A 23,008-nucleotide genomic window follows, 5' to 3' on the forward strand; every position below is an offset into this window, starting at 1 on the left:
ATTGGGGCTGTGTAGAGGGAGAAGAGAAGGGGGCCAAGGACTGAGCCCTGAGGTACCCCAACAGTGAGAGGAAGAGGAGATGAAGTGGAGCCAGAGAACAGAACACTGAAGGAGCGTTCAGAAAGGTAGGAGGAGAACCAGGAGAGAGCAGTGTCCTTAATGCCTAGTGACTGGAGCCTAGAGAGTAGGAGAGGGTGGTCAACAGTGTCGAAAGCTGCAGAGAGGTCGAGGAGAATGAGCAGAGAGTGGTCACCATTACATTTTGCTGTCAGAAGGTCATTGGTCACCTTGATGAGTGCAGTTCTGTCGAATGTAGGGGGCGGAAACCGGACTGTGAAGGGTCTAGGAGGGAATGAGTGGAGAGGTAACGGGTAAGGCGGGAGTAGATCAGGCGCTCCAGGAGTTTTGAGATGAAGGGGAGATTGGAGACCGGTCTGTAGTTGTTTGTGCATGATGGGTCAAGGGTGGGTTTTTTTAGTAATGGAGTAATGATAGAATGTTTGAAGGAGGAGGGGAAAATGCCAGAGGAGAGGGAGAGATTAAAAATTGTAGTTAGGTGAGTTGTGACGACTGGAGAGAGAGACTGGAGGAGGTGTGAGGGAATGGGGTCGGTGGTGCATGTAGTCGGATGAGAAGAGGAGAGGAGCTTGGAGACTTCTTCTGTGATGGGATCGAATGTAGAGAGTGAGTAAGGGGAGATGCAGGAAGGAATGGGAGTCATTGCACTTGGTGTCTGGGAGCGGATTTCCTGACGGATATTGTCTATTTTCTCTATAAAGTGGGAGGCCAGGTCATCAGCACAAATGTCTGTGATAGTGTCTTGTGCTTTTGGCCTGAGGAGGGAGTGAAAGGTGTTAAAAAGTTTCTTGGGGTTGTAGGATAGATAGGAGATCAGGGTGGTATAGTAGGTCTGTTTGGCGAGGTGAAGGGCAGAGTTATAGGTTCTTAACATAAATTTGAAGTGTGTGAAGTCTTCTGGTGTGTGAGTTTTCCTCCATAAGCGTTCAGCACTTCTAGAGCATCGCTGGAGAAATCGGGTTTGCGATGTGAGCCAGGGCTGTTTTACTCTGTGTTTGGAGGTTCTGAGGGTGAGGGGAGCTACTTGGTCTAGGGTGCTTCTAAGAGTGTCATTGAAGTGATGTACAGCCAGATCAGGACAGGAAAAAGAAGAGATTGGGGACAATGATGAGTGTAAGGAGTCTGAAAGTGTATGAGGGTTAATGGCTTGTAGATTTCTGAATGTGTGATAGGTAGGAGTGTGCTGGGGTGGGCGAGGAATTGTGAGTGTGAAGGAGAGAATGTTGTGGTCAGAGAGGGGAAGCGGTGAGTTATCTAGGTAGGAGATTGAACAGAGCCGGACAAAGACCAGGTCCAGGGTGTTACTGTCTTTGTGTGTTTCAGAGGTTGAGAGCTGTGAGAGGCCTAGAGAAGTGGTTAGTGATAGAAGCTGGGATGCAGATGTGGAAGTGGGGCTGTTAATGGGAATGTTGAAGTCTCCCAGGATAAGGGTTGGTAGTTCTGAGGACATGAAGTGCGGAAGCCAGGCTGAGAAGTGGTCCAGGAAGTGGGTGGGTGAGCCTGGGGGCCGGTATATGACCGCTACTCTGAGGGAGAGGGGACGGAAGAGCCTGATGGTGTGGACCTCAAAAGAAGGGAATGAAAGTGATGGAACTGGGGGTATAACCTGGAACGTGCATTGTGGGGACAAGAGTATGCCGACTCCACCACCAGGTCTGTTTGTGGGTCTTGGGGAATGGGAGAATTGAAGGCCACCATGGGAAATGGCAGCAGGGGAGACAGTGTCAGAGTCCTGGATCCAGGTTTCAGTGAGGGCCAACAGATTGAGAGAGTTGTTCACAAAGTAGTTGTGCAGGAAAGGAAGCTTGTTACATACAGACCGTGGATTCCAAAGGGCACAATTGAAAGGGAGAGATGAGGGAGTGCAAGTAATATTAATAAGGTTAGTATGGTTTTGATATGAGGTAGGGTAGTGGTTGAGGTTGGGGGATGGGGGACCGGGGTTTGGGGAGATGTCCCCTGAAATCAGAAGGAGTAAGAAGATAAAAAGCAAGTAGTTTTTGGAAATGTATGAAGTTTTTTTGTGCAGTGTGTTTGGGTAAGATGGGCTGAGGTTTTTCAGGAAGGTGAGAAGTGCATGGGAGCTGTACATGGGAGAGGGAAGGAGTGAGGGGCTGATGTATACGAGTCGTGATGGAGGGGGGATTGGGCGGTAGATGTGGATTGCAAGGGAACATAGGAGGATAGGAATAAAGCACATGGATAGAAGGGAGAGCAGAGTGTGGGTTACCTGACTCCTGCCCTGACTAACTGCCATGGAATAACTGCTGTATCACGACGCTTATCTTCCGTGACACTTTGCTTCTGAGACGTGTGCACCCCCACTTGCGTGCACCCCTAAGGATGGTTCTACATTTATAGTCCAATGCTGGGTCTGAAGAGATGGATTGTGGGACCAGGGTGGGGATAATTTGGCAGCTGGGGCCAGCAGGGGGTGGTTAAATGATCAAACACATTGTGGCTGGCAACATGCTATAACACCTTCAAACTGATAGTATCTAGAGTGGCCACAGTCATGGATATACATCAAACAGTGAGTAAATACTACAATGCAACTAATGACTTATACCAAACACCATACAGGTGTAATGACAATTTTAACTCCATGGATGTTTCTAGAAAACTGCAATTGTAGTGCACATACATTGTAGCGCCCTGTATGTTGTAGTGCCAAGTACATTATACCCAATTGTGCTTCTGGAGACACGCATGCGTAAATTAGGCGGGCTCTCATCGCTACAGAAATGCCAAACATAGAATCATATGAGAACAGAACACCAACAGAGAAATGTAAATAACTAAAGTTTATTAGAAAAGATGCCAAACAAACGACATAATACACAAACAAAGTAAAATAGGGATATGACAAAGTGAACCATGGGCAGATGGCACCACAGAGAGACAGAACCCGCTCAGGTCAAACAAAAAATACTGTATTTGCTCAAAGACTACCAATGATCTACATAATCACAGAAAGTGCAAGTGTGTAAGGAGGGCTGTAAACCACCCCTGTACCTGAGAGCAACAGAGAACCAGTGCGGTCAGAGAGTAAGGAGCATATATTACCTGAGAGGGCGCTGAGAATCTGCGGTGCCACCTGTCCCCTACGCGCGTTTCGGCGCTATAAGCCTTCTTCCCCCGGATACCAGACTTATATTTTTTTTTATGTTTGGCTGCCATCACACACTAAAAACACTTTTTATTGCAACAAGTGTTTATATTGCCATATTTTGAGAGCTATAATTTTTCCATATTTCTGCAGACCGAGGGCTTATTTTTTGCGAGACAAGTTTACATTTTTATTAGTACCATTTTCGAGAACAAGGTTTTTTGATCGCTTTCTATTCCAATTTTTGGGAGGCAGAATAAACAATAATTCAGGGATTGTTTTTTTTTTTTTTATGACAAGGCATCTTTATTCTTCGGGTCAGTATGATTACAGAGATACCGCATTTTTATTTTTTATGCTTTTATACAGTAAAACTATCTTATAGAAAAAATATTTTTTGGCATAGCTTTATTCTGAGAGCTATAAGTTTTAATTTTTCCACTGATGGAACTGTATGGCAGCTTGTTTTTTGTGGGACTATATTTATCTACATTCGTCTTTCTGATCGCGTTTTATTCCACTTTCTGTTCAGCGGTATGATGAAAAAGCAATATTTTTTGCCCCTTTTTTATTTATTTATTTTACAGTGTTCACTGACGGGAGTAACTAGTGTGAAAGTTTTATGTGGCGGGTCTTTCTGGACATGACGATACCAGGTACGTGTTCTTTTTTTGTTTATTTATTTCTTACATAAAAATACAAATTTATGGGTACAATATTACATGGTCTAAGGGGCTTGCTGTAGCCTGGTCATGATGATGTTGGGTCACCATGGCAACGATCAATCCCTGCTATGACACTGCGAGGGCGCCGGTCGGTGTGCAGAGGGAGCCCCCTCCCTCTCACTGCCTTCTAAATGCTGAAATAGATGTTGATTGCAGCGTTTATGGGGTTAAACTGCCAGAATCGGTGCAGGCACAGCTCTTGGCAGTGATAGCCGGGTGTCTGGAATTGTTTTTCAATAATAAATAGGTAGACCATGAAATGTGTGTGGGAGTTTTTATTCAAATAAAAATTTTTCCCTGGGTGTGTCTTTTTATTTTTAATTTTGCGGTTCGTAATGGGGGGGTATCTGATAGACGCCTCTCTTTTACTAACCCCTGGGCTTGATGCCAGCTGACATTACATAGCTGACATCAAATCCAAAAACTATTACCCCCATTTGCCACGGCACCAGTGCAATTGGGAAAAGCAGAGGTTAAGTGCCAGAATTGGTGCATCTAATGGATGTGCCTTTTCTGGGGCGGCTGAAGGCTGGTCTTATTAGCCAATATTCATGGACCTTCCCAGCCTATTAATATCTGCCCTCAGCTGTCTGCTTTGCATTAGCTGGTTATTAAAAATAGGGGTGTTCCCACGTCATTTTTTTAAGGTCCCCACATTTTTAATAGCCAGAAAAAGAAAAAGCAGACAGCTGGGAGCTGATATTAATAGCAGCTGTCTTGCTTTCCTTTGGCTGGTTATTAAAAATAGGGGGGAGCCCTCATCATAATTTTTTATTTATTTATTAACAAGTACAGTAAACTACATATGCAAGGCACTGCTCCACTCCTCCACTTGGACGTCCGCCTTCTGGTCCAAGATTATTATTGTTTATATTTTTTTTTATTCTATGTTATGCAAAGTAATTTCCCTATCCACATTTGTTTGCAGGGCAACAGTCCTGCACTTACCCCCGTTTTGCTTACATTTGCAGCCCCCTCGCCCTTACTACGTGAATTTTACAGCACCAAAGTACAGATTCAAGTTCGGCAGAACCCGATCATCAACTGGTCCGCTCAATTTTTTTTTAAACTTGCACTTTGGAGCATTGCTGAAGTAATACAAGCAGGACTGGTCCCCTTACACAATCGAAGCAGCATGTAACAGGCACTGGTTATATGATCTGAGCTGGGTACGTTTGATTCTAAAATGTTGCAGCATTTCAGAGTAAAACATACTTTAAAAGTTGTCGGGGACCAAACCACAAGTCGGACTAGTTAGACAGGCGGTATATAGGCAGACAACTGTCAAATTAGATCAGCGGGCAGGGAAAAACATCTAGGGACCAGTCTGTCCAACTAATCTACAGCACTGCTCAGTCTCAGGTGGCTTACAAAGAATGTTCTCTGAAACGTCGCATTGTTTCAGGGTCAAACTTATATGGCTGAGATCATACAGCCAGTGCTTGATACCTGCTGCCCCTAGATCCGGCAGCATGTATCAGCTGTCAGGTTCACTTTAAGTTTTCTTAGCTCAACAAGAGGCCACCAGAAAAGTTTTGAGGAGGCTATCCTTGTCCATTGCCAGATTTCACACAGAAAGTACAAAGCATGTCTGACGAAGAGATGAGAATAAAGGCATTTCATTTTGTATCCTCAGACCCTCATCAGACATACTGGAAATACAGCTAAAAGACATTAAAAGATAAAACAGACACTTAAAGGTAACATGATTGCAATGACTATAGCGTTACATCTGGTAGCTCCACACATTAGATTAGTTGTGGTGATCTGTATCTTCAGTATGGCTGATGAAGCTCTTAAGATACAGACCGAAATGTCACATACATAATTTGGATTGCCTACATATTAAAGAATCTTCTTTTCAGATGCAGACATTTGGAGTACCAAGGTTTTCTTTGTTTATTGGACTATGGAGTGGTATCCCATCCATGCACCCACCCTTGTTGAGTACTGTGTGCCTTGTCCACTACAATCTAACCTCTATCCACCATTCACAATAGGTGATGTTGTAGCGCGCCTCCTGCCCCACTCTTCACAATGACATGTGCTCAGATTAGAGCTTGTTCAGATAATGCTTCTAGGCAAACAGGGTCTGAGTCAGTCTATTGCTATTCCTACAGGAAGTAGGAGTCTAATATTAGACCTGGTGACCAATGTGAAAAATGCAAATTTTTTTATTTATCTATTTTTTAAAACACATAGAGATATGAATTAATAATAAAGAAAATTGCCCCAAATTATAAAACATGATAAAATCCTGTTTTAAACAATAGGTCATTTTTTGATGTCATATTCCCTCCAAGGATAATAAGGTTTTTGAACCTTGAACAATTTTAGAAAACACACAATAAAAGTTAACCTTCATGTTTATGTCAGGCTGTCTGTACATATTTTAATGACCGCAATTAAAATAAATTGATTTTTGTTCTTACTTTGAGAATAAAGCTCTCCTCGGGCTGTAAGTGAAGCTCAAGCATAGACTGCTTAACCATCTGTTCAAAAGGAAGGTCCCTCTTCCTCGGTACATCCAATGCTGGAAACAGGTCACTGATCAGGCCCATGAAAATTGGGACATCATCTGTTACTATCTTAGGTAAATTGAAGTCTCGTAAAGCTCGCATGAGTACCTGGAATCGGGAATTAGGGGAACACATTAATCTGAATAGAGGCTAAATACATTTCTACATAAAAAATGATTGTTATCAACCTTGAAATAAAAATACAATAGATGCTATAATATCTGCAGATATATAATAATTACCGTATACAAGAGAACGGGCTCCCCTCTCAAAACACATTGTGTGACTTTTGATATTTTTATGCCACTTTAGATTAGCTGTGCTGAAGTGGATGGAGCTGAGGATGGAGCCGAGGCGTGGTCACACCTGCCTGGCCGATTCATGAAAAGTGACGGCTTTTTTTACCAGTAATCATAATTTATGGAGCGGCGCATGGAGGTGTGAGCCACTCAGAAGAGGAGCTGAATTCATTAAGTGGCGTGCACCTCTTAATGAGTTCGGTGTCTCTTATACTCCATCAAGACTTGCGTATCGCAAGCCTGCATTACGCCAACCTTGGTGAATGGGCCCCTATGATAATAATTCTAGAAATGTGACATAAAATTGATCATATGCAAAGATTGGGGCATTCTATCATCCCATACTTTGCAACTCCCCTTTAAGATGATGCAGCTTATGAAATGCATGGATTAGCCATAGGCTCTCCTGAGCCAAGTGTGACAGCCTGTAGTTCTATGCAGCGGTCATGATCAGGTCAGGAGAGCTAATGGCCAGTCTAAGCACTGCAATGCAATCATCGTCCATATTATACGGCCGTCTGACAGCGCCCTTAAAGTGAATCTGTCAACAAATTTCACAATACAAACCGCATACATTTATAAATTAAGTACCTTAGACCTGATGAGGTTACTGTACTTACTCTGAAAATCCATGTTAGAATGGCTATATAATTTGTTTCAAAGGTTCCCGGCCTAGTATTAAGCTGGACTAATAAGGCACTTTTTAAAGCTTCTTCGAACCACACCAACCCTGCTCCCTTTTCACTCATGTTCACTGCCTTGATACAGAATGAAGTGTCTACTACAGGACCTGACGGTCCGCATATTCTTCCATGCAAGGCTTCATTCATCTTGTACAGGTGTGACAAAGCATCTTCGCTTTTAAACTTCATATCAAAGAGGGAGCTTGCCAAGTTTGTGACCAAACACCCTGTGACACATTTTTCTTAGTTAAATGCATATACCGTAATCAGGGCTAAAAATATTTTTTTCAATTGGGTTTTATTAAAAAATGTGCAAATTTGCCTTCTGCATCCTCGGCATTGCACTGTCTATTGCTGGCTTCAGATTGAGTTAACCCGCTATGATGGTCTGATATGAAGTTTCTCACTGCTATTTATATTTTTCTGAACTTCTCTCAGACGACTTTTGACCACCGATCACATTAAAGGGAAGGTGCCGCAAATTTTAATTTTGCATTAATTATTGTTTATATAATTATTATTGCTAACACAAAATTAAATGTACAACTTTTTTATTAATTTTTACTTTAGCCACTGGGGGGGCTGCCATTTTAATTTGCCATATACCAGGATGAGGCCACATACCAGGATGAACTATATGGAGCCCATTACACTATGTGGCACTATATGAGGCCATTATACTGTGGAGCCATTACACTGCGGGGCACTTTATGGGGCCATTATGCTGTGTGGCACTATATTGGGGCCATTATGCAGAGGGCTCGGTGACGCTGATGAGCGTTTACTTACTGATGTCACCTCTATTCAGAGCCGCAGGGTCTTGCAGTGCACAGCAGCACCCGGAGAGGCTGTTACTACAGCCTATGGAGCTTCGTTCTGAATGAGGCTCAATAGCCTTTGGACGTCGGATTTGGGGATCGTCGTGGGAACGCCATGGACTACGTCGGACCTGCATTATAACTTCTTTTTGTTTTTTAATAAATTGGTAAAAGAAGGACAGTGTCTTGTCTTTATTTCTCTTGTTTTATTTTTTTCAGGTTTCCATTTCTGGAATACGGCAGATTCCCTGGGCTACGTCGGACCTGCATGAGGTTTTTCATTTTCAGTAATAAATTGGGGAACCAGGAAACATGTCAGGGAGTGTTTTTTTAAATAAAATTTATTTTACTGCCTGTGTGTTTATTGGGTTAGTAATGGGGGTGTCTGATAGGCACCTCTCCATTACTAACCACAGGGCTTGATGCCAGCTGTGATTTTTGACAGCGGTCATCAACCCCAACTACCATTACCCCTGATTGCCACCGCACCAGGGTAATCGAGAAGAGCGAAAATGAAGGGCCAGAATCTGCCAAATCTGGGGCAGCTGCGGGCTGCTATTTTTAGGCTGGAAAGGGCCCAATAACCAGGGACCGTCCCAGCCTAATAATATAAATCCCCAGCTGTCAGCTTTACCTTGGCAGGTTACCAATAATAGGGTGGACCCCACTTAGTTTTTTTCATTTATTAGAGTAAAAAAAAAAGGCTAAACACCCTTTAGTGCCACATCAAAGGCACTAAACGGTGCAAGTTTACTATTTGTAGAGGGCTTTGTGACATGTATCTACAGGATATATATCCATTCTGCTTATCTATTCTATCTACCTTATTACAACACTGCTCCCATAGAAGTGGATAGGGCAGTGTTACACATTTCTAAGGGAGCAGTGGTGTAATCTGCGACTCTGCTCCACTCACTTCTATGGAAGCAGTGGTGTACTGTGTGACCCCGCACTGTCTACTTCTATGGGAGTAGTAATATATTGGACAGAACTAGGTCACACATTACACCACTGCTCCCCCAAAAAATGGATGGACCGGAGGTCACACATTACACCACTGCTCTCATGGAAGTGAATGGAGCAGGGTCACGTATTACACCACTGCTCTCTCTTTGAAATATGTTACCTCACTCCATCCACTTCTATGGCAGCAGTGGTTTAATGTGTGATCCTACTCTACATAGTTCTATGGTAGTAGTAGCAGTGGACGGTGCGGGGGTCACACATTCCTCCACTGCTCCATAAAAGTGGATGGAGTGGTGTCACTAGAAACAAAGCTATGGTTTTGATTCAGGGGCGGAGAAACTTCTGAGTGAGCCCCTAACCAGGTAACCCTGATAACAACTACAGTGGCACACCCAAATAGTGGATATAGGAGAACCTCCGCAGATGACCACGTTACTGAAAAAATCTTGATACAAAGACAAAAACTGATATTACCAACATATAGTGACCATACAGTGGTAGATACTAGTGCTGCAAAACACATAAGAAATTACAACACAGTTATAGATAGTGACTTACAGCTGACATTCTTTCTGATGGAATTGTTCACTTTCCACATGTTTTCCATATGGCCCAGACTGTTTGATGGCCCCAACACTATACAAAGGCCCTACATTACTACTACATATAGCATAATGCACTCCCCATAGACCTCCATATAGTATAATGCACTCCTCATAAGCCTCCATATAGTACAATGTACTCCCTATAGGCCTACATATAGTATAATGCACTCCTCATAGGCCACCGTATAATATAATGCACTCCCCATACAGTACAGACCAAAAGTTTGGACACACCTTCTCATTTAAAGATTTTTCTGTATTTTCATGACTATGAAAATTGTACATTCACACTGAAGGCATCAAAACTATGAATTAACACATGTGGAATTATATACTTAACAAAAAAGTGTGAAACAACTGAAAATATGTCTTATATTCTAGGTTCTTCAAAGTAGCCACCTTTTGCTTTGATGACTGCTTTGCACACACTTGGCATTCTCTTGATGAGCTTCAAAAGGCAGTCACCAGGAATGGTTTTCACTTCACAGGTGTGCCCTGTCAGGTTTAATAAGTGGGATTTCTTGCCTTATAAATGGGGTTGGGACCATCAGTTGTGTTGTGCAGAAGTCTGGTGGATACACAGCTGATGGTCCTACTGAATAGACTGTTAGAATTTGTATTATGGCAAGAAAAAAGCAGCTAAGTAAAGAAAAACGAGTGGCCATCATTACTTTAAGAAATGAAGGTCAGTCAGTCCGAAAAATTGGGCAAACTTTGAAAGTGTCCCCAAGTGCAGTGGCAAAAACCATCAAGCGCTACAAAGAAACTGGCTCACATGAGGACCGCTCCAGGAAAGGAAGACCAAGAGTCACCTCTGCTTCTGAGGATAAGTTTATCCGAGTCACCAGCCTCAGAAATCACAGGTTAACAGCAGCTCAGATTGGAGACCAGGTCAATGCCACACATTGTTCTAGCAGCAGACACATCTCTACAACAACTGTTAAGAGGAGACTTTGTGCAGCAGGCCTTCATGGTAAAATAGCTGCTAGGAAACCACTGCTAAGGACAGGCAACAAGCAGAAGAGACTTGTTTGGGCTAAAGAACACAAGGAATGGACATTAGACCAGTGGAAATCTGTGCTTTGGTCTGATGAGTCCAAATTTGAGATCTTTGGTTCCAACCACCGTGTCTTTGTGCGATGCAGAAAAGGTGAACGGATGGACTCTACATGCCTGGTTCCCACCCTGAAGCATGGAGAAGGTGTGATGGTGTGGGGGGTGCTTTGCTGGTGACGCTGTTGGGGATTTATTCAAAATTGAAGGCATAATGAACCAGCATGGCTACCACAGCATCTTGCAGCGGCATGCTATTCCATCCGGTTTGCGTTTAGTTGGACCATCATTTATTTTTCAACAGGACAATGACCCCAAACACACTTCCAGGCTGTGTAAGGGCTATTTGACCAAGAAGGAGAGTGATGGGGTACTACACCAGATGACCTGGCCTCCACAGTCACCAGACCTGAACCCAATCGAGATGGTCTGGGGTGAGCTGGACTGCAGAGTGAAGGCAAAAGGCACAACAAGTGCTAAGCATCTCTGGGAACTCCTTCAAGATTGTTGGAAGACCATTCCCAGTGACTACCTCTTGAAGCTCATCAAGAGAATGCCAAGAGTGTGCAAAGCAGTCATCAAAGCAAAAGGTGGCTACTTCGAAGAACCTAGAATATAAGACATATTTTCAGCTGTTTCACACTTTTTTGTTAAGTATATAATTCCACATGTGTTAATTCATAGTTTTGATGCCTTCAGTGTGAATGTACAATTTTCATAGTCATGAAAATACAGAAAAATCTTTAAATGAGGAGGTGTGTCCAAACTTTTGGTCTGTACTGTAGGTCTCCGTAAAGTATAATGCACTCCCCTTAGGACTCTATATAGTATAATGTACTCCCCATAGGTCTCCATATACAGTAGAGTAATGAACACCACATAAGCCTCCATATAGAATAATGCACTCCCCATATGCCTCCATACAGTATAATGCACTACCCATAAAAATTATATTATATATACACACACACACAATACAAAAAGAATTAATCCGATTGGCAAATTGCGTATTGAGAAAAAAAATAAAGCCAGAATTACGTTGTTTTGGTTGCCACAACATTGAATTAAAATGGTATAATAGGCAACCAAACATCATATGTACACCAAAATGGTATCAATAAAAACGTCAGGTCGGCACTCAAAAAGTGCACTAGATCACGAAAATTGGAGACGCTACGAGTCTCTGAAAATGGCGACTTTTTTTTTTTTTTTACAAACTGGATTTTTTTTCACTACTTGTATAAAAAAAAATTGGTTTGATATCTATTAACTCGTAATGACCTGGAGAATCATAATGGCAGGTCAGTTTCAGCATTTAGTGAAAATGGAAAAAAAAATTTAAAAAATAAAAACAAGGGAATTGTACTTTTTTTTGCAATTTCACTGCACTTTGAATTTTTTTTCCTGTTTTTTAGTACACGTTATGTTAAAACTATTGGCGTCAAAAATACAACTCATCCTGCAAAAAAAAAAACAAGCAATCACATGGCCATATTGAAGGAAAAATTAAAAAGTTATGGCTCTAGAAAAAAGGGGAGTAAAACAACGGAGACTCAAAGATGGAAAAACCCAGGGTGGTGAAGGGGTTAAAGTTGAAGGTGGAGGGAAACAAAAATAACGTAAAAGCCAAATGCTGCAAAAATATGACAAATTCAATTGGAAAAAGGATTTTAGTCCCAAATGTAAGCATTTAAGTAAAAAAAATAAATGAATAACTGGGACTGAGACTAGCTAGCTGTATTTGTCCCAGTAGTGAGAAAAGTAGCTGCAATTTCTAGATAAAAAAAAGAGACTGAAAAAGGCTTGAAAAGATAAAATGCATAGTATGTAATAATGGTAATTAAACGTCTACATGAGTATATTGAGGAAATATTAATCAGCGTTGCAAAAACATTATTAACAGAAATGTACCTGATCCTCTGGCCGGTTACTATCACCTCGTTTTAGGGAGCCTGCTACAACAAGGACAGATTTTACAGCTCTCAGACCCCAGTCATAATGATCCTGTAAAAAGATTAATTAAATAGAAGAAAAATCATTAAGATATTTATTAAGATCTAGCAGGAATCATCCCAAATTATTTCCACATAATCAACACATTTAATTAACAATATCTGTTAAAAATCCATCTTGATGGAAATGATTAACAATAAAATATATCGTTGCACCACAAACTTCAGGTAGACTTCGTTAGACAAGTTTAATTGTAGAAGTTGAAAATATCCACTTCTTGAAAAAATGAGGCGAAAAGCAACTCTTGCTCTGACAGACAAGGTGCGATCATCCTTTACAAGGTTATCTGAATGGGAACCATGTAGTACTATATGCCCTTTACAGATCCTGCCATAGAGGAAGCTATCAATATCTTCCCCAGACAATATCTGCTGATGGTGGTTTGAGGGCGCACGGCAGGGCTTGGAAGGGAAGGAGCACCATTTCAGTTTTTAAATGTAAAATTTGTTGGAATAATAAGCGGATGCCATGTCGCGTTTGGAGAGCCCCTGATGTGCCTAAACAGTGGAAACGCCCACAAGTGACCCCATTTTGGAAACTGAACTCCTCAGGGAATTTATCTAGATGTGTGGTGAGCACCTTGGTCCCCCAAATGCTTCATAGAAGTTAATAACATTGAGTCATGAAAGTAAAAGAAATCACATTTTTCCCACAAAAATGTTTGCTTAGCCCCACATTTTGCATTTTCACAAGGGTAACAGGAAAAATTGCACTATATAATTTGTTAAGCGATTACTCCTGAGTACACTGGTACCCAGGGGCGTAACTACCGCGGTCGCAGCGGTCGCCATTGCGACCGGGCCCCGCAGGTCAGGGGCCCCGGGCCGGCAGGTCTGAGCAGGGCCAGGCTGGCCATCGGGCACTTCTGGCAAATGCCAGAAGAGCCGATGATGCCAGTAGTGGGCCGCTGCACTGTTCCTCCCCCGGAACCCCCCCCAGTGCCGCCGCCGCCGCCGCATTTAACTATACCGGCGTCTATGACACCGGTATAGTTCAATGCAATGATGGGAGGAGAGAGCGTCACCTGACGCTTCCTCTCCCATCATTCCCCGCTCTGCCTCTGACAGTACACTGCGGGTGCGCGATGACGTCATATCATCGCGCACCTGCAGTGTCCTGGGCAGACTGCAGCCGCCAGGAGCAGCGCGGGCAAAAGGAAAGGTGAGGAGAGTTTTTTTTTTTTTTTTCTTTTTAACCGGACTGTGGGGCCATTATCGGGGGGGGGGGGGATGAGATGAGATGTGGGCTGTGCTCTATATATCCCTGTGCGGGCTCTGCTGTATATACCCCTGTGGGGACTCTGCTGTATATATCCCTGTGCGGGCTCTGCTGTATATATCCCTGTGCGGGCTCTGCTGTATATACCACTGTGCGGGCTCTGCTGTATATACCACTGTGCGGGCTCTGCTGTATATACCACTGTGCGGGCTCTGCTGTATATACCACTGTGCGGGCTCTGCTGTATATACCACTGTGCGGGCTCTGCTGTATATAACACTGTGCGGGCTGTGCTCTATATACCACTGTGCGGGCTCTGCTGTATATAACACTGTGCGGGCTGTGCTGTATATACCACTGTGCGGGCTCTGCTGTATATAACACTGTGCGGGCTGTGCTGTATATACCACTGTGCGGGCTGTGCTGTATATAACACTGTGCGGGCTGTGCTCTATATACCACTGTGCAGGCTCTGCTGTATATAACACTGTGCGGGCTGTGCTCTATATACCACTGTGCGGGCTGTGCTGGATATACCACTGTGCGGGCTGTGCTGTATATACCACTGTGCGGGCTGTGCTGGATATACCACTGTGCGGGCTGTGCTCTATATATCCCTGTGCGGGCTCTGCTGTATATACCACTGTGCGGGCTGTGCTCTATATACCACTGTGCAGGCTCTGCTGTATATATCCCTGTGCGGGCTCTGCTGTATATACCACTGTGCGGGCTGTGCTCTATATACCACTGTGCGGGCTGTGCTCTATATACCACTGCGGGCTGTGCTCTATATACCACTGTGCGGTCTGTGCTGTATATACCACTGTGCGGGCTCTGCTGTATATACCACTGTGCGGGCTGTGCTGTATATACCACTGTGCGGGCTGTGCTGTATATACCACTGTGCGGGCTGTGCTGTATATACCACTGTGCGGGCTCTGCTGGATATACCACTGTGCGGGCTGTGCTCTATATATCCCTGTGCGGGCTCTGCTGTATATACCACTGTGCGGGCTGTGCTCTATATACCACTGTGCAGGCTCTGCTGTATATATCCCTGTGCGGGCTGTGCTCTATATACCACTGTGTTGGCTGTGCTGTATATACCACTGTGCGGGCTGTGCTCTATATACCACTGTGCGGGCTGTGCTCTATATACCACTGTGCGGGCTGTGCTCTATATACCACTGCGGGCTGTGCTGTATATACCACTGTGCGGGCTGTGCTCTATATACCACTGTGCAGGCTCTGCTGTATATAACACTGTGCGGGCTCTGCTCTATATACCACTGTGCGGGCTGTGCTCTATATACCACTGTGCGGGCTGTGCTCTATATACCACTGCGGGCTGTGCTCTATATACCACTGTGCGGTCTGTGCTGTATATACCACTGTGCGGGCTCTGCTGTATATACCACTGTGCGGGCTGTGCTCTATATACCACTGTGCAGGCTCTGCTGTATATAACACTGTGCGGGCTGTGCTCTATATACCACTGTGCGGGCTGTGCTCTATATACCACTGTGCGGGCTGTGCTCTATATACCACTGTGCGGGCTGTGCTCTATATACCACTGTGCGGTCTGTGCTGTATATACCACTGTGCGGGCTCTGCTGTATATACCACTGTGCGGGCTGTGCTGTATATACCACTGTGCGGGCTGTGCTGTATATACCACTGTGCGGGCTGTGCTGTATATACCACTGTGCGGGCTCTGCTGGATATACCACTGTGCGGGCTGTGCTCTATATATCCCTGTGCGGGCTCTGCTGTATATACCACTGTGCGGGCTGTGCTCTATATACCACTGTGCAGGCTCTGCTGTATATATCCCTGTGCGGGCTCTGCTGTATATACCACTGTGCGGGCTGTGCTCTATATACCACTGTGCGGGCTGTGCTCTATATACCACTGCGGGCTGTGCTCTATATACCACTGTGCGGTCTGTGCTGTATATACCACTGTGCGGGCTCTGCTGTATATACCACTGTGCGGGCTGTGCTGTATATACCACTGTGCGGGCTGTGCTGTATATACCACTGTGCGGGCTGTGCTGTATATACCACTGTGCGGGCTCTGCTGGATATACCACTGTGCGGGCTGTGCTCTATATATCCCTGTGCGGGCTCTGCTGTATATACCACTGTGCGGGCTGTGCTCTATATACCACTGTGCAGGCTCTGCTGTATATACCACTGTGCGGGCTGTGCTCTATATACCACTGTGCGGGCTGTGCTCTATATACCACTGTGCGGGCTGTGCTCTATATACCACTGTGCGGGCTGTGCTCTATATACCACTGCGGGCTGTGCTCTATATACCACTGTGCGGGCTGTGCTGTATATACCACTGTGCGGGCTCTGCTGTATATACCACTGTGCGGGCTGTGCTGTATATACCACTGTGCGGGCTGTGCTGTATATACCACTGTGCGGGCTGTGCTGTATATACCACTGTGCGGGCTCTGCTGTATATACCACTGTGCGGGCTGTGCTGTATATACCACTGTGCGGGCTGTGCTGTATATACCACTGTGCGGGCTGTGCTGTATATACCACTGTGCGGGCTGTGCTGGATATACCACTGTGAGGGCTGTGCTGTATATACCCCCTGTGCTGGCTGTGCTGTATATACCCCTGTGCGGGCTGTGCTGTATATACCCCTGTGCGGGCTGTGCTGTATATACCCCTGTGCGGGCTGTGCTGTATATACCACTGTGCGGGCTGTGCTGGATATACCACTGTGCGGTCTGTGCTGGATATACCACTGTGCGGTCTGTGCTGGATATACCACTGTGAGGGCTGTGCTGGATATACCACTGTGCGGTCTGTGCTGGATATACCACTGTGAGGGCTGTGCTGGATATACCACTGTGCGGTCTGTGCTGGATATACCACTGTGCGGGGCTCTGCTGTATATACCACTGTGCGGGCTCTGCTGTATATAACACTGTGCGGGCTGTGCTCTATATACCACTGTGCGGGCTCTGCTGTATATAACACTGTGCGGGCTGTGCTGGATATACCACTGTGCGGTCTGTGCTGGATATACCACTGTGCGGTCTGTGCTGGATATACCACTGTGCGGTCTGTGCTGGATATACCACTGTGAGGGCTGTGCTCTATATACCCCCTGTGCTGGCTGTGCTGTATATAACCCTGTGCGGGCTGTGCTGTATATACCCCTGTGCGGGCTGTGCTGGATATACCACTGTGAGGGCTGTGCTGGATATACCACTGTGCGGTCTGTGCTGGATATACCACTGTGCGGTCTGTGCTGGATATACCACTGTGCGGGCTGTGCTGGATATACCACTGTGCGGGCTGTGCTGGATATACCACTGTGTGGGCTGTGCTGGCACCCAACACCATGTTGCAGTGCAGGAGATTCCTGCAACAGTCCGAGGCGTATCTAGGGGAAGCGGGGCGGGGGAAGGTGGGGGGGTTGTGGGGGCGGGGGAAGGTGGGGGGGGGGGGTAGGGGGGGGTAGGGGGTGGGGTAGGAGGCGGGGGAAGGTGGGGGGGGGGTAGGGGGGGGTAGGGGGTGGGGTAGGGGGGGGGGGTAGGGGGGGGCCCCATTTGGAAGTTCGCACCGGGGCCCATAACTTTGTAGTTACGCCACTGCTGGTACCCCATATGTGGAGGAATACTACTTTTGAGGCAAAGATGGGAAGAAGCACCATATTGGAGTTCAGATTTTGCTGGACTAGTTTGAGAGTGCCAAGTTACACTGTCAGAGCCCCTGAGGTGTCAGAACAATAGAAACTCCCCCATAAGAGACCTCATTTTACAAGGGGTGCAGTGAACATATTGACACCACAGGTGTGTCACAGAATTTTATACCATTGGGCCGTGAAGAAAAAAATAAGCTTACCACCCAAATTTTTTTTTAGCCCCAGATTTTATACTTTCAGACTGGGAAATGGGTACAATTTGCACCAAAATTTGTCTCACAATTTCTGCTGAATGTAAAAATACCCCATATGTGGCTGTACAGTACTGCTTAGCCATAAGGTGAGACTTGGAGGGTCAGAGCGCTATTTGCCTCCTGGAGTGCAGATTTTCCTAGAATAGTTTGTGGACTGCTAGAAGAGTGGAATCCCCCCTCAAGCGACCCCATTTTGAAAATTATACCCCTTTGGGAATTTATCTACAGGTGTAGTGGTGATTTTGGGTGTTTTCCAGGAAGGCACTGGATGTTGCAAGCTGAAGTTGTAGTGACCAGTACATTGTGACAAGCTCATGCACCTGTAAATTAGGCTACAGAAATGCAAAACATGTGGATGCCAACTGCGGTTTAGGTATACTGTGTGCTCAAAAGAGGGTACATTTGGATTTGGGAGTGCAGAATTTGCTGAATTTGTAACACAAGTAGTCCACAGTGCCTCCATCTGCCTCATTATAAGGAATCTTCTGTCTGAATTACGTATTCCAGAGGTTTACACAGAAACCACAGTTAAGCGATCAGCATAGAGTGTAGGATAAATGTGAGCCAAGCCTTACTGTGAACTTTGGGAGGCAGAATGAACAAATCAACAGCAGGTGAAGAATTGGTTTTATTTTTTGCGCTGTCTCTCGTGTGGTATAAGTGATTAAACGGCTTTATTTTTTTGGCTTGGTTCGATTACAGTGATATCAGATTTATATTTTATTTTCTATTTGGCTGCTGTCACACACTAAAAAGTGTTTGTTTTTTTGCAAAAACTAGTTTTTGCATCAACATAATTTGAGAGCTATAATTTTTCCATATTTCAGCCAACCGAGTCATGTGAGGGCTTGTTTTTTTGCGGGACGAGTTGACATTTTTATTGGTACCATTTTCGGTCACATGACATTATTTGATAGCTTTCTATTCTGATTTTTAAGGAACAGAATGAAAAAAAACAGCAATTCAGGAATTGGTTTCGGTTTTAGTTTTTTTATGCTGCTCCAAGTGTAGTAAAATTGATAAGACAGCTTTATTCTTCAGGTCAGTACGATTTTAGCAATAGGACATTTATATAATTTTTTTATGTTCTGCCACTTTTGCACAATAAAAACATCTTTATAGAAAAAATTACCGTATATACTCGAGTATAAGCCGACCCTCCTAATTTTGCCACAAAAAACTGGGAAAACTTATTGACTCGAGTATAAGCCTAGGGTGGGAAATGCAGACGCTACCTGTAAATGTCAAAAATAAAAATAGATACCAATAAAAGTAAAATTAATTGAGACATCAGTAGATTAAGTGTTTTTTAATATCCATATTGAATCAGGAGCCCCATATAATGCTCCATACAGTTCAGGATGGCCCCATAAGATGCTCCATATTAAAATATACCCCATATAATGCTGCACAAAGGTTAATAATGGCCCCATAAGATGCTCCATAGAAACATTTGCCCCATACATTGCTGCATAAAGCTTGATGGCCCCATAAGATGCTCCACACATTATGGCCCCATGAGATGCTCCACACATTATGGCCCCATGAGATGCTCCACACATTATGGCCCCATACGATGCTCCATACATTGTGGCCCCATGAGATGCTCCACACATTATGCCCCAAAAGATGCTCCTCATATATGCCCCATAAGATGCTCCTCATATATGCCCCATAACATGCTCCTCATATATGCCCCATAAGATGCTCCTCATATATGCCCCATAAGATGCTCCTCATATATGCCCCATAAGATGCTCCACACATTTGCCCCATTTGCTGGTGCTGCGATTAAAATAAAAAAAATCACATACTCACCTCTCTGCGCTCAGGCCCCGGCACTTGCGATAGTCACCTTCCACGTTCCATCGTTGCACGCCGCTCTGTCTTCCATCCTCTGCACTGACTGTTGAGGCAGAGGGCGGCGCGCACACTAATCGCGTCATCGCGCCCTCTGACGAACAGTCACAGCCAGAGGACGGAAGACAGAGCAGCGCGCAGCGGTGGAACGAGGAAGGTGACTATCGCGTAATGCTCACCTCCCCCGATATACTCACCTGCTTCCGGAGCGGTCCCTGGCAGTGTCTCACTGTCAGATGGTCTCCGGGAGCCGGCGATATCTTCCTGTGTTCAGCGGTCACGTGGTACCGCTCATTACAGTAATGAATATGCGTGCATATTCATTACTGTCATGAGCGGTGCCACGTGACCGCTGAACACAGGAAGAGCTGCCCGGAGACCATGGGACATGCAGGGACTGTGCCAGGAACAGGTGAGTATATCACAGCCGCCGCTCCCCCTCACCCGCCGACCCCACGCTGACACTGACTCGAGTATAAGGCGAGAGGGTCACTTTCAGCCCAAAAAAGTGGGCTGAAAATCTCGGCTTATACTCGAGTATATACGGTATTTTTGCATTGCTTTATTTTGAGAGCTATAACTTTTTTATTTTTTTTTCTGATGGAGCTGTATGGTGGCTTGTTTTTGTGGGACAAGATGATGTTTTCAGAGATACTATACTTATTTAAATTCATCTTTTTGATCGCGTTTTATTACAAGCTTTGTATGATGATAAATAGTTTTTTCCCTATTTTTTTTTTAAATTTTTTTATGGTGTTCACTAAAGGGGTTAACTAGTGGGACTGTTTTATAGGTCGGGTGGTACTGGGCGCGGCAATACTAAATATGTGTACTTTTTTTGTTTAATAAAAAAATTGCAATAAAAAAAATAAATAGTTACAATTCTTTTTTCCTTTTTTTTTTTCTCTTGGTCTCACTATGAGACTTTCACTTTTTGCAGTCTGATCGCTTTGCTATGTGAGTTTCTGTTGAACCACAATTTAAAAGCAATGTCTGACTCTCATTAGTTGATATTCAGTAAATTTAAATTGGAGATTACTTTTGTGAGTTTCTAGTTATTTCACTAGCCATTGTGAGTTATTCTTACTTTAACAGAAGGTACCAACAATTTTGTCCATGTGTAAATATAGCAAAAGTGTTAAAGAAGGAAAAAAGCAAATTCAAATTCTAAGGAGAAAATAGATCAATGTAAAACCTAACTGTCAATATTATGAAGAATATTTCTAAATTATTCATAAGTAAAAAATGCTGTATCTATTCCAACATTTTGCAGAGGCTACTAGAATAATAAAACAGATATACAAAGTAGATTGTGATTGTTATTGCTTTGAGTCCCGAGTAGGACAAATAAAACTGTGATACTCAAAACTCAGGCAAAATAACTTAAAGCGGATCAGTCACCAGAATTCACAATACACATTGCCAGAAATGATTAAATAGATCTGACGAAGATGATGTTCTTACTTTTAAACAGAAGATTGACTGCATAGTACTGTTTAAAAGATTTCCTGTCTTATAAAAAAAATTAGCATTTTAGGAGTTCACAAGCAGCTGGACTCATAAAATTCTTATTTTGATATCACAATGTGGAAGCAGAAACTCTGATCATAGTGATGTGTCACTTACTGGGCTGTGTTTTGCTATTTCAATTCAATCAGTGTTTTATCAGCAGGAGATTATCACTACAGGACAAGATTCCTAGTGCCTCTTAGTCCATCCCCACCTGCAGTACTTATTAGCAGTTTTCTGCCATTATACAATGTACACAGGAAGCTGCCAATCAGTGGTGTGGGCGGGGTTATACAGAGCTCAACATTCAGAGCTCTGCAGCAGAGAAAATGGATTCTAGTACAACTGCTGCACCCAGTATACTAATATATGCAAATGGTGTTGTGATATCTGGTGACAGACCTGCTTTAAGATTACTTTTAATTAAATTAACAGATAAAATAAATAGCTGAACATCATAATATAACATGAATCATGTTTTACTGCGGTACTTTTTTATATCAGCACGCACAAAGAAAAACATGGCTTAGGCTACGTTCACATTTGCGTTGTGCGCCGCAGCGTCGGCGCCGCAACGCACAACGCAAACAAAAACGCAGCAAAACGCATGCACAACGCTGCGTTTTGCGCCGCATGCGTCCTTTTTTTCATTGATTTTGGACGCAGCAAAAATGCAACTTGCTGCGTCCTCTGCGCCCGGACGCGGGCGCCGTAGGGACGCATGCGGCGCAAAACGCAAGTTCGACGCATGTCCATGCGCCCCCATGTTAAATATAGGGGCGCATGACGCATGCGGCGACGCTGCGGCGCCCGATGCTGCGGCGCCGACCGCAAATGTGAACGTAGCCTTAGACCCTTCAACTGCATGCTTTACTTATGTCTATATGTCAGCAGTGATCTGTATGGTCACCTTTCAAGTATTATATTACAACTGAAACGCAAAAACTGGAGAAAAAAAAACTTTGGAAATTACTGGATTGATATGGCCCAATGGCACCATAAATAGTTTCTGACAATTTATGGAGCGAAAATTAAGTGCAGCAACAATATGTCTGATTTTATTGACCAATTTAGGGGCTAATAAATGATTAGTGAATCCTCACTAGAGAAACTAAGACACGTGTCATTACCCACGAACTACCAGTTAACTGTGCTAGGTCATTTTTACTCTAAATGTTACATTTTAATGTATTAAAAACTGGAAAAAAATCAACATATAAAACCCATTTGGATGTAAAAAAAAGACTAAAATAACTAAAAAAAAAAAAAGAAAAATGATTGAACAATTCAAAAAACAATGATGATCTCTATGTTCCTGAACAATTTTTTTCATTTATTTCATTTTTTAAGTAAATTGAAACTATATATACAAATGTGAAATATATTTATATCTAAGTAAGAATAGTGAAACACAAAGCTGTGTATAGCAAATAAGTCCTAGAAATATAGATCTGGTCCCAACTGTAAGACTTTGTGTGTGAGCACAAGACGGTGATGGAATATTTAATTGCTCTATAATTGTAGGAGAATTATAAACTGATAATACGCTACCTTGGCAAAGCAACTGACGTTTGTGTCATCTATACCCATTGTGATACAGCGCTGAATATTTTATTAGAAATTACCT

General features: G+C 43.8%; 1 protein-coding gene across 1 annotated transcript in view; it reads right to left on the reverse strand.

Moving 5' to 3' along the window:
* Window positions 1-23,008, reverse strand: part of DNAH11 (dynein axonemal heavy chain 11) — a 390,030-nt gene that overhangs the window by 206,327 nt on the left and 160,695 nt on the right. The window contains exons 38-39 of the mRNA XM_077268714.1: window positions 12,767-12,859; window positions 6,345-6,539 (exon numbers count right to left, since the gene is read on the reverse strand). Of these exons, the coding sequence (XP_077124829.1) occupies window positions 6,345-6,539; window positions 12,767-12,859 (288 nt within the window). The remainder of the gene's footprint in view (window positions 1-6,344; window positions 6,540-12,766; window positions 12,860-23,008) is intronic.

Source organism: Ranitomeya variabilis, chromosome 6, assembly GCF_051348905.1.
Source record: "Ranitomeya variabilis isolate aRanVar5 chromosome 6, aRanVar5.hap1, whole genome shotgun sequence".
NCBI lineage: Eukaryota > Metazoa > Chordata > Amphibia > Anura > Dendrobatidae > Ranitomeya > Ranitomeya variabilis.